The sequence below is a fragment of the Typopeltis vanoorti genome, chromosome 10 (assembly GCF_054136105.1).
Source record: "Typopeltis vanoorti isolate ZY-2024b chromosome 10, IOZ_Tvanoo_1.0, whole genome shotgun sequence".
NCBI lineage: Eukaryota > Metazoa > Arthropoda > Arachnida > Uropygi > Thelyphonidae > Typopeltis > Typopeltis vanoorti.
The window spans coordinates 95,319,049-95,331,405 of NC_143558.1; the positions used below are offsets into that span (position 1 = coordinate 95,319,049).

General features: G+C 35.7%; 1 protein-coding gene across 4 annotated transcripts in view; it reads left to right on the forward strand.

Annotated features, from left to right (window-relative positions):
* Nucleotides 1–12,357, forward strand: part of LOC150102608 (signal-induced proliferation-associated 1-like protein 2) — a 485,410-nt gene that overhangs the window by 148,013 nt on the left and 325,040 nt on the right. For all 4 annotated transcript variants that reach the window (XM_090398858.1, XM_090398862.1, XM_090398859.1 and 1 more), the window contains one exon: nucleotides 58–133. In XM_090398858.1, coding sequence (XP_090254984.1) covers nucleotides 58–133 — 76 coding nt within the window. The remainder of the gene's footprint in view (nucleotides 1–57; nucleotides 134–12,357) is intronic.

Here is a 12,357-nt window from a genome sequence, read left to right on the forward strand (position 1 = left end):
TTCCTGAGTTAAGTTTGCTTTTGCTAGAACATGCTTTATTTTTCTCTTTTTCTATAGTTAAACAAAACTTACAAAGTTGGGATTATGTATTGCAAGGCTGGACAAGCTACAGAAGAAGAGATGTATAATAATGGTAACAATATTTAAATTTTATCATAAAAATATTAGTGTTACTTTTTTCCCCCCCCCCCCTATATTGGGAGAACTGGAATACTGACAACCATAATTGAAAAAAGTACATGCTTTGATATATATAGTTCAGATATGACTATCTCAGAATGTAGTAATACAAGACTGGCAAAACATTGGCAGAAATTGTCACAGGCATCTTCAATACAGAGATGAAACAGTAATTATACAAACAATACAACAATTCTAAAAAGCATCACCATAATAATTATAGTAAGATAACAAAAATGGTCAAGATTTTCCCAACTTAAACCTCTAAATCAGTGTTTCTCAAACTTCAGATATCTGCATACCCCCTTCTTAAATTTTCATCATTACCCAAGTACCCCCTTATCAAAATAATAATAAATAAAGTATATTTTATTGTAAATGTCTATTTTATTTGAATTTATATGTTCATGTAAACAAAAAAAATTCATATTTTTGAAATTTGAAATTCATATTTCAAGTAATTCATATTACACTTACGAAAATTTTTCATCTGCTTCCTAGTTGGTTCTCTAGAGATGTCAGACGACACACCCTTATCAATTTCATTTGATCCAGATACAATATCAACGTTTTCTTGCTGATTACAGGTACTCGTATTTGCTATATTGCTCTCTTTTGTGCGTTTTATAAATCCAGTCTTTAACCAATGATCCATACTTAAGAATTTGAAAATCATATGCAATTCTTCATAGAACACCTATGAAGAAGTGCATATGATTGGTGCGATATTAACAAAAGAGCGCGTGAACCAAAGACAAGCCAACAGTTGAGTTGAAATGCTAATTCTCTTCAACTGAATTCCATAATATCTGAAACACATTCGCTATATATTTCTTAGTTTTAACACGTTCACGATGGGGTGGTGTCAAGCAAAACCATATGTTGGTTTTGCTTGACACCACCAGCAACATATGGTTTTACTTGAATCTATATAGCAGTTTCTGTTAGAGAGGAGATGTGATTCATTAGTTAATGCCGTTTTTATCCCAGTTATCGCTAATCGCACTATTTGTTGAGACATATATTACACAGACTGCAAATGTCTCTGTACCTTATTCAGTGATACAATAAAACTACTCTTTTTTCTTGTGTCTTCAGTATAGTGACACTGTTGGGGAAGGCATGGTGTTTACCACAGGGAGGGAGTTACTATCGCCATGTCGTTTACATCATGGCGATAGTAACTCACAATTTGAGTAGGAGAATTCATACATAATATATAATTTATTGAGAAATATATACGTTTAAAATAATTATTTTCATAATAATGATTCCATGCGTTAATAATGCACAGCCCAAAATTGCACCAAATACCCCCTGAAGACTTTTTGCATATCCCTGGGGGTATGTGTACCACACTTTGAGAAACACTGCTCTAAATGATTATATAGAGAAACCTGTGGAGAATTCATGACTAAATTTAACACAAGTGAACCACAGTAGTAGGTTTTTTTTATTACGTAAATATTTCATCCTAGGTATCTTAGGACATCATCAGTACAGTAGAATAATACTAGGAATGACACAAAGGATAGGGCGCGTACGTACAATGGAATCCAAATTGCGTGCAGTGCCGCGTTGCAGCCTGAACTTAAATTGAATTAAATTAAATTACAATTAAGTTATTTTTACACAATTTTGTATGACAATTTCCCATACTTTAGGGATGGCAAGAACATCATTGCGGTTTAGATTTGGACTGTGAAATAGGGCTTCACCACTTTCGTTATATAAGCATTCATATTTCATACTCATATGAAGATTTGTGTAGGAGTTTTGTCTTTTCCCAGTGGATCTTGTGGTTTGGGTTTTCAACTCTGTGTTGAGCGAGGCCTGATTTTTGAGATTTTTTGCAAACTGCAAAAATCGGGCCTCGCTCAACACGGAGTTGAAAACCCAAATAAATAAAGTGCGGAAGCTCTACTTCACAGACCAAATCTAAACAACCGCAATGATGTTCTTGCCATCCCTAAAGTATGGGAAATTGTCATACAAAATTGTGTAAAAATAACTTAATTGTAATTTAATTTTAATTTAATTTAATTCAATTTAATTTAAGTTCAGGCTGCAATGGGCCACTGCATACAGTTTGGATTCCATTGTACGTACACTCCCTATCTTTTGTGTCATTCCTAGTATTGTTCTACTGTACTAGGTATCTTAGGACATCTATTGATGATGTCCTAAGATACCTAGGATGAAATATTTACTTAATAAAAAAAAAAAACATACTACCGTGGTTCACATGTGTTAAATTTAGTCACTGCTCTAAATGTATCATCATTAGCAGATTTCTTCTATCCACTGCTGGATGAATACCTCTCCATGCTTCTTACATTTTGACTATGTTGTGCATTACATTTTTTTTTTTTTTTCTCTCATCATCCCAGTTTACTACTGGTCTATCTGGTTTCAGATAACTGGCTCTTGGTGTCCATTCTGTTGGACATTCTCATCACTTGTCCTATCCAGTGCCATTTGTTGCCTTTTATTATTGATGCAGTGTCCATTACCTTTCTTTGCTTCCTTATCCAGTTATTATACTTTTTATTTAATCATGTTATTCCTAAAATGGCTATTTCCATGTTTTGTCGTGTTTTCAGTTTCTGTTTTTTAGCCAAGCACCAGGTTTCACTATCATAGGTCATTATTGGGAGCACACACACACACACTGGTTGTAGATCTTACTTTTTAAGCAGGTTAGTAAATCATATTTGAATATACTATTTTTGCTGAAATTTGGTTAATCAAGTTATCTTAATGTTACTTTATAGTATTGAATGACTGGAACAGAGGTTTAAATAAAGACTTTATTTTTATGACTAGTTTAGTCTAAACCTAGACTTCTCTAGGTTCATAACAAACATATGAATACCATCAAACTTAAAAGGAACTGATATTTTAAAAACAAAACTAAAAAATGTATCAAACGAACTGTAGAGATTACAGCTTAGAGTTTAAAAAGAATAAGCTCTGGCCGTATTATTGTGCATATGTGTGCGTATGAGGTCTCGAGCATGCCAATATTGAAAACAGTAGAGCTTTGAGAGTCTGGTAGGCTGTAGCTTAGATTGTTGTTAATATGGATGGGGTTGAGTATTATTTCCTTAGATTCTATAATTTTTCTTTCCATCTCATCACAACAGCAGTGAATATTGTCAGTTCTATCCCAGAGTACCTGATGTTGAATGTTTTCTTCATTCGAATTAGCTGAAAATAGAACACGGTTAGGCAAGGCACTGGCACAAGTTCTGTTGTAGTTGGTGTCTCTCTGATGTTCTTCTAAACGTAGTTCTATTGATTTCTCCATTTGTCCCAAGTAGGATTTACCGCAGTCACAAAGAATCTTATATACACCAGGATATTTGAGATTATTGTGTTTAGTTTTTGGACAACTTAAGATTGAACTTAATTTAGGAAGGGTTGTGAAGAACGTCTTGATGTTATATTTCTTCAGAATTTTAGCTAATTTTGAGAATATAGAACTAATATATGGCTTAGAAATAGTGGTATTTTCATTACGTCATTGATGAGGGTTAAACAAAAATTTGTCTATAGTCTTTTTTGAGTAGCCATTAAGTAAGAATGTACTTTGAAGTTGACTGAGTTAATTTTTAAGTTCATCTTCTCTGAAAGAAGAGATAGGGCTTGGTGACCCAGAGTAGAGATGATACCTAACTTTCACGGAGGATAATGGTGCGAGTCATCATGGCGGTATTTGTCTGTATGAGGTTTCCTATAAATGGTGAACTTGAGTTGTTCTGTAGACCGGGTAAGTTTAATATCTAAGAAGGAGAGCGAGTCCTCAACTTCTAACTCCGATGTGAACTTAATATTAGGATGTATATTATTCAGGTGCTCCTGGAAGATTTGGAGGGCATCCAAACCAGGTTCCCAGATTAAGAAAATGTTGTCTATGTAAGGAAACCACACTTTAGGTTTAGGCAGAAGATGAAATGGCTTTCTCCTCAAAGTTCTCTAGTTAAATGTTGGCAAGGACCCATAGCTAATCCTGAATTCTGCTTGTATATAGAGTCTTCAAATTTGAAATAATGAGAAGAGATGCAGTGTGTAAGTAGGACGAAGATCTTCTTTGAAACTTTATTCTTTAAAAGAGCAAGTACCTCTTCGGTAGGAACATTTGTGAATAAAGATACTATGTCAAAACTAGCTATAATATCCGAGTTTGAGATAGTAATATCCTTAAGCTTGGAAATAAAGTCTGTGGATTTTTAATAAAAGAAGTAGATTTTCCTGTGAAACATTTAAGAGAAGAGGCGAGATATTTTGAGAGTTTGTACGTTGGAGAATCGATACCTTTGACTATGGGACAAAGAGGAATATTTTCTTTGTGAATTTTAGGAAAACCATAAAGCCATGGGATCAGAGGATGTAGGGAAAGCTGAACATTTCTAGGTAATTCTGAAGTTGTTTTTTGTAGATTATTGGTGTGATTGTGGAGTTCTCTAGTAGGGTCTCTGTTGAGAATAGAATAAGTATCTGTACATAATAAATCTAGGATTTTTTGCTGGTAATCTGTTTTGTTAAGGACGACTGTGGCATTACCCTTACCTGCTGGAAAAATGATGTCTTGTTATTTCTTAATTATTTAAGAGCTTGTCGTTCAGAAGGTAGAAGGTTATCTACAGGAGGTCTGGCACTGTTAATAGTAAAAATCGATTCAATACGGAGTAAGTTTGCATCCTGGGTGAGGAGGAGAGAAGCAGCCTTTTTAATCTTAGTGAGAAACAGTTCTTTAGGAATAAAGACTTTGGAGATACAACAAAAATTGAGGCCTTTTGAGAGAACTCTTATTTTGGCTGGTAAATGATTGTGATTAGATTTATTTATAACCACCTTGTCTTGAGTGAGAAGAGGTCTGGAAAATGTGGATTGCACTTGTTGATGTTTAAAAAAATTAAATTACTTAATTAGTTTTTGTTTGTTCTCATTTTGTGAGACTTATAAGCAAAAATCACTAAGCCCTCTTATATTGTTCCAGGTGTTCCTGTCTAGGGAAAGCTCTAAGTGGCATGCAAGAGAAGATATTTTAGCAAACAAAAACGCTAAGGAGTGTTTAGTATCAAATTCTCATCGCGAGGAGTTCTAGTTTTGCTCTAAAGTAGATCCTATGTGCTCACTCGGTTTTAATGTTCTCTTTTAACGAGATAAAATTAGGAAAAACAGTATGAAACTTGCAGCATTTTAAAAATATTAGTCTGTTGATAAAAAGACCATTCTTTTCAGGACTTCTTGTATTCTCTGATACTGAATCTTCCAATGGACATATATATATTGTATTTGCTGGCGTGCAAGATGCACTTTTTTCTTTGAAAATAGGTCTGAAAAATAGGGTGCGTGTTATATGCTGATACTCAGTTTTTTATTACTTTCATTATTTCTGGAAATTTTCTCTGTTCTGAGTTACGTAATTTCTTTCTTGCGGGTTTGAGACCATTCCAGTTACGTAGAGTTTAGTGGGTGCGCTGTGATCGTCGATGAGTGTCATCGACGATCACAGCTGTGTTCCTGTTCGTTTAAACTTTCCAATTGTTGTCGGGGTTGTTGTGAACAGTGATAAATTTCTGCCGTTAAATTTTCTCTAAATTTCTTGGCAAATTATGGCTTAAAAATGTCACCATTGCTACAATATTGCATACAAGCTATGTGTGATTGCATATACTAAAGAACATGGAAACAGGGCTGCAGAGAGGCATTTCGGGCCACCCCCAACTGGGAAATTTGCAGGAGCATGGGATTTCATAAATGCCAGGTAACATCAGAGGTGAGAGTTTGTCTTTAGGAGAAGGTAACAAGTTATTATAGATTTGGTTGATAGGTTTGTAATCAGTGGCAAAATTGTATTTCTTCATAATTTTTGAAAGATTCGGAGATGCCTTTGACATAAGGTATGGGAATCCTATGGACTTCTTCTTGTCTGGGTTGATGTGTGGGAAGGTGACTGATGATTTTTTGAGTTTTAAGAATATATCTATTTAGTATGGCTGTATTTTTGATTATTTCTAGTTCTTGGTTTAGAGAATCTTTAGAGGAGCAGAATTTGTGCTCTGGAAACTAGTGATTTAATGATGCCAAATTTCTGAGATGGATGATGAGCGGAAGAATTGTGAATGTAGCGACCTGAAAATGTAGGCTTGCAATAGACAGACGTGGCGATGGAACCATCTTCTTTTCTTTGAATGCCAGAAAGGAGATACCTTGTGGAGATTCTTTTTCTAGCATAAAGTTCATGCGAGGGTGAAGAAGGTTTATTTTACCCAGAAACAGTTGTAATTCCTGTTGGGGATGATCCCAGACTGTAAATACCTTGTCGACATATTGTAACCAAATATTTGGTTTGGGTTCAAAAGATGAAGAAACGATTAAAAAACTGAAGACATACGATGCTAGACCTCCCAGAATTTATGGCTTACCTAAACTTCACAAAATTAATGTTCCTCTCAGACCCTTCATAGATTCTATTAGCAGTCCAACTTACAAGTTATCAAGATTCTTATCTAACCTTCTCCATCCTCACATAGGCCACTCAGCCTCTTCAATCAAAAATTGCACAGGGTTTCATGCAAAAATAAAAGGCATTCAACTGTTAAAAACTGATTTGTTAATTAGCTTCAATATTGTCTCCCTCTTCACGAACGTTCCCCACAAAGAAACAGTAAAATTATTAACTCAAAAATTTCCTTCTGATATAGTTTAATTATTGAAATTTGTTATTACATCTGGTTACTCCACCTGGAAAGGTCAAACTTACAAGCAAGAAGAAGGAACAGCAATGGGATCACCTTTATCACCAAAGTTAGCAAACCTGTTTCTAGAACACCTTGAAGAAAAAATATTCACTTTTGAACCCAAACCAAACGACGACAATTGTTTCTAGATAAAATAAACCTTCTTCACCCTCACATCAACTTTACGCTAGAAAAAGAATCTCCACAGGGTATCTCCTTTCTGGATTTACACATTCAAAGAAAAGAAGACGGTTCCATCGCCACGTCTATCTATCGCTAGCCTACATTTTCAGGTCTCTACATTCACAATTCTTCCGCTCATCATCCATCTCAGAAATTTGGTATCATTAAATCACTAGTTTCCAGAGCACACAAATTCTGCTCCTCTGAAGATTCTCTAAACCAAGAATTAGAAATAATCAAAAATACAGCCATACTAAATGGATATATTCTTAAAACAACTCAAAAAATCATCAGTCACCTTCCCACACATCAACCCAGACAAGAAGAAGTCCGTAAGATTCCCATACCTTATGTCAAAGGCATCTCCGAATCTTTCAAAAAATTATGAAGAAATACAATTTTTGCCACTGATTACAAACCTATCAACCAAATCTATAATAACTTGTTACCTTCTCCTAAAGACAAACTCTCACCTCTGATGTTACCTGGCATTTATGAGATCCCATGCTCCTGCAAATTGTCTTACTTTGGTCAGACAGGTAGGTCTGTTCAGAAACGCATCTCGGAACATCAAGACCACATTCGTCTTTTCAAACCACAGAAATCTGGTCTCTCCCAACACGGAATTGAAAATCCAAACCATAGGATCCATTGGGAGAAGTCGAAACTTTTACACAGATCTTTATATAAATATGAGTGTTTATATAAAGAAAGTGCTGAAGCCCTACTACACAGACCAAATTTAAACCGCAACGATGTTCTTACTATTCCTAAAGTATGGGAGATTGTCATACAAAATTGTGTGAAATAATCTTTATATATATATATATATATATATATATATATATATATATACAGGGTGTTCGGGATAAATTTGACATATTTATAATTAATTATATTTTTCCGTAAGTTACATGTATTAACACACACTTCTCTTCATTTAAAAGTTTGGACCCTTCTTCATTCATATACAAGATGTCAGAAAGGATGGATAGCTGGAACCCACCTGAATCATGGAAGAGAATAACTTGTATCATGATGATTCGTGCCCGCCATCAAAATAAGGATATTACGACTGCTGCCCAATGCTCCCTGAATACAGTAAAAACAATCAGGCATGAACTAGAGACTTGCAATGGTGACTACGAGGATGTAGCAAGAAGAAAGATCCCTAGCAGACGATCTGATTGCGTTCGTACAGCAGAATTCCTCGCAAATCTGCAGGAACAGGTGTTGAAGAACCCTGGCATTGGAATTCGGGCTTTGTTCGTGGAGTTGCTAACTGTAGTCAAGCCCTGGATAACAAGGGTAGCCAATGGTAGGCCGTATGTATGGCAGCAGGATTCGGCCCCTTGCCACACCTCTGGGAAAAGTCAAAAATGGTTGTCTGAAAATTTCTACGACTTCACCAGTCCAAATGTTTGGCCTCCAAACTCCCCAGACCTTAACCCCATGGATTATTTTGTATGGGGCGCAGTTGAAAAAGACACCAATCGCACTTCCAGTAATACAAAAGCCCAGTTAATGGATAAAATTTAAACAGTTTTTGCGGCCCTTCCCAGGGAGACTGTAGCATCAGCTTGTTCGAGGTTCCGAAGCAGAATTGAAGCTGTGATCGATGCTAATGGTGGTTATTTTGAGTAAATCTTGTTGATAGTATTGTAATTAACTCTGCCTGTAATGTTTTTTTGTCAATTCATTAAATTTAATAGATACAAAGAAGATTTTCTTTTTCCTTACGAAACTGTCAAATTTATCCCGAACACCCTGTATATATATTTTTTTTTTTTCAGTTATATTTAATTTACTTCTATAACACGTTACTGCACGCATATTGAGATTCCATTGTAATCATGCACCCTAACTGTATGTTATTCCTAGTATTGTTTGAACTACTGTACTGATGATGATGTCCCAAGATACTCTTGGGATGAAATATTTACGAATTAAATAGTCATTACTGTGGTTAGCACGCGTTTTTTTTTTTTTTTTTTTTTTTTTTTTTTTTTTTTTTTTTTAGTGATCCCTAGTCTCATCAGTTTCTTCAAGCATAAACCCACCTATATAATAGGTGGGATTATGCTTGAAGCTGACAGCCATCCTCTTATCCACGCTAACATTCTATAATTCAAATCCATATTCTCCAACTTACACAACAGTGTTTAGTATTATTATTACGTGACACCTCCAAGGAGTCATCGAGGGCGGGCACCAACTCTCTGTCTCCGCCACTCCACCAACTATAATAAACCGCAACTACCATCATCATCTATGCCAGTGTTTCTCAAAGTGTGGTACGCATCCCCTGGGGGTATGCGAAAGGTCTTCAGGGGATATGTGGCAATTTTCAGCTATGCATAATTAAAGGAATCATTATATTTCTCAACAAACAGTGCAATTAGAGACAACTGGGATAAAAACACCACTGACTAATGAATAGCATCTCCTCTCCAACAGAAACCTGCTGTATAGACTCGAGCAAAACCATATGTTGCCGGTGCAACATATGGTTTTACTTGACACCACCTCGTCGTGAATGTGTTGAAACTAAGAAATATATAGTGAATGTGTTTCAGATATTATGGAATTCGGTTGAAGGGAATTAGCATTTCAACTCAACTGTTGAAATGCTAATTTGTCTTTGGTTCGCACGATCTTTTGTTAATGCTGCACAGTCATATGCACTTCTTCATAACTGCTCTACGTATCTCAAGTCTTGTAAATGACTGGTAATTTTTGCTTGAAATAATGCGAAAGAAGATGAAGCTATTTGGGTAGATTACTTTCACGATGTACACAAGGAAACTGTTCTTGATGCCAAAAGTAGCGATAGCGAGTAAGAGCTTCTTGGTAAGTCGCACCATTTTCAGTTTTTTTCTGAAAACTTTAGTTTCCGAAAATCCCCGCATATATCTTGCACCAAGATTTTTAGCTTTAATTTTGGGAAAGAAGTACGAGCTAAAATCGAGTAAATGGGGTAATTTTTTTTAGCTTTCAAATTCTTAAGTATGGATCATTAGTTAAAGATTGGATTTATAAAACACACAAAAGAGAGCAATATAGCAAATACAAGTAGCTGTAAGCAACAAGAAAACGTTGATATTGCATCTGGATGAAATGAAATTGATAAGGGTGTGCCGTCTGACATCTCTAGAGAACCAGCTAGGAAGAAGATGAAACATTTTCATAAGTATGATATGAATTACTTGAAATGTGGATATTCATGGACAGGAAATGAAGAGGAATCTATTCCAAATTTTGTTCTATTAAAAATAAATCATATTTTTTGTTTACATGAACATATAAATTAAAATAAAATAGACATTTACATTGAAATATACTTTATTCATTTATTTATTATTATTTTGATAAGTGGGTACTTGGTAATAATGAAAATTTAAGAAGTGGTATGCAGATATCTGAAGTTTGAGAAACACTGATCTACACCAACACCATCTACCGCCCACTACCATCATCATCTACACCTCACCAATGCCATCTATCTCCCACTACCATCATTAGTATTATCATAGACAATCACCAACTTCAATGCCCAAAGCGGGATTTGAACCCGCAGCCTTTTGGCTGGAGAGCAGATACGCTAACTACTCGGCCAACCAGGCTGACACATATGCTGATTTCCCATCAGCACTTGTGCTAAATTCCCTATAGCTGAATTCTTATTCAGTTTTTGCAACAGCTCTAATACCTCGTCCTCATACACCTGAATTTCTTCATCCAGTGAAGAGGTAGCAGTGAGCTCAATGTTGCATACATCAGGTTGATAGCTTTTAACAAAATTGCCACTCAAACCTTTTCTGCGTCTGTAACCCTCATGCCATCTGCATTTAGAAGAGTTATTCTTTCATACTCATTCTTTCTTTTATGTGCAGCATATCGATAGAATTATGTGGGTTGTCTTCAGCATGCAGAGCCAGTTTCTTTTCGTACTCTGATTCTTCTTTCTGTACAACAGTTGTGACTATTCTAGCCTGCTGCCTTGTAATTTTCATAATGCACGTAATCCTTATGCACACGGTATTCCTTCGACATCATCTTTTTCTTACGAATTTCTTGATTAATAGGAATAGGATTCCTACCCTATTTATTCTTTGAACTCTCGAGACACACTCTTATATCACATCATTTAAGTATTGTTTAAATGCTTCCCATGCACTGTTGATATTCTTCCCATCCATCAACCGATACCATTCCACTGAACTTATTCTACTCTTCAGTTGTTCATAATTTCCTGCTTTGTAGTTCAGCATGTAACCTTTTCTGAATGGAACATTCATTAACTTAGTTACTTCCCAAGGTGAGTACCACATGATCACTGTCATCAACTGGAGACAAAGTGTCTTGAACACTTTCATTGCCAAGCTAAAAATTGGAATTTCGTGTGGTGGCCAAATTTAAAAAAATTTTTTTTATTTAGTTAGCAATGTCCACGCGATAACGTGTGATCGGCCGCCCGGTGAGAACTCGCATCACGCGATATCGTTCATTGCCAAGCTGAAAATTGGAATTTCGTGTGGTGGCCAAATTTTTTTTTATTTTTTTATTTAGTTAGTGACGTCCATGCGATAATGCGTGATCGGCCGTTTGGTTAGAACTCACACCACGCGATATTGCGTGATTGGCGATGAACATGTTAACTGAAATGCCCTCTGATACTGTAATCAAATTTAATACTCTTTGATCTCCAGTTCCTTCTGTCACATGCTGCATGAAGAAGTCCTACAACAGCTCAATAAATGTATTTTCATTCTTCTCATGAAATTCTACTGCTACCCAATCAATATTTGGATAATTAGTCTCCCATTATGATTACTCTTTTTGCGCTCATCTTGTCTATTTGTTAATGCATTTCTTCTTCACTAGCAATTGATCCACCAGGTCTGTAACAACACCTCACTATATAATTGATCTTGTTAAATTCCACCTCACACTAGATGGCTTCAAACTCACTGCCACATATGATACTGTTAGTAGTATTGCTACAATCATAAGTTTCAACTCTAACTGGATTCAAGTCATCCGATATCATTAGCAGCATGCCCCCTCCTCTCTCTCCTTCCTAAAATACTGTACCCTTCACACTCGATACCAGTTAGTATGTCTGATTCTGATAGTCAAGGGTCTCACTAATGCCTACAATTTGAGGGCCCAACGTATTGACTAAAGCAACAAACTCTATCCCTTTGTTTCTGATACTCCTAGCATAGGTGTACAGACATAATAA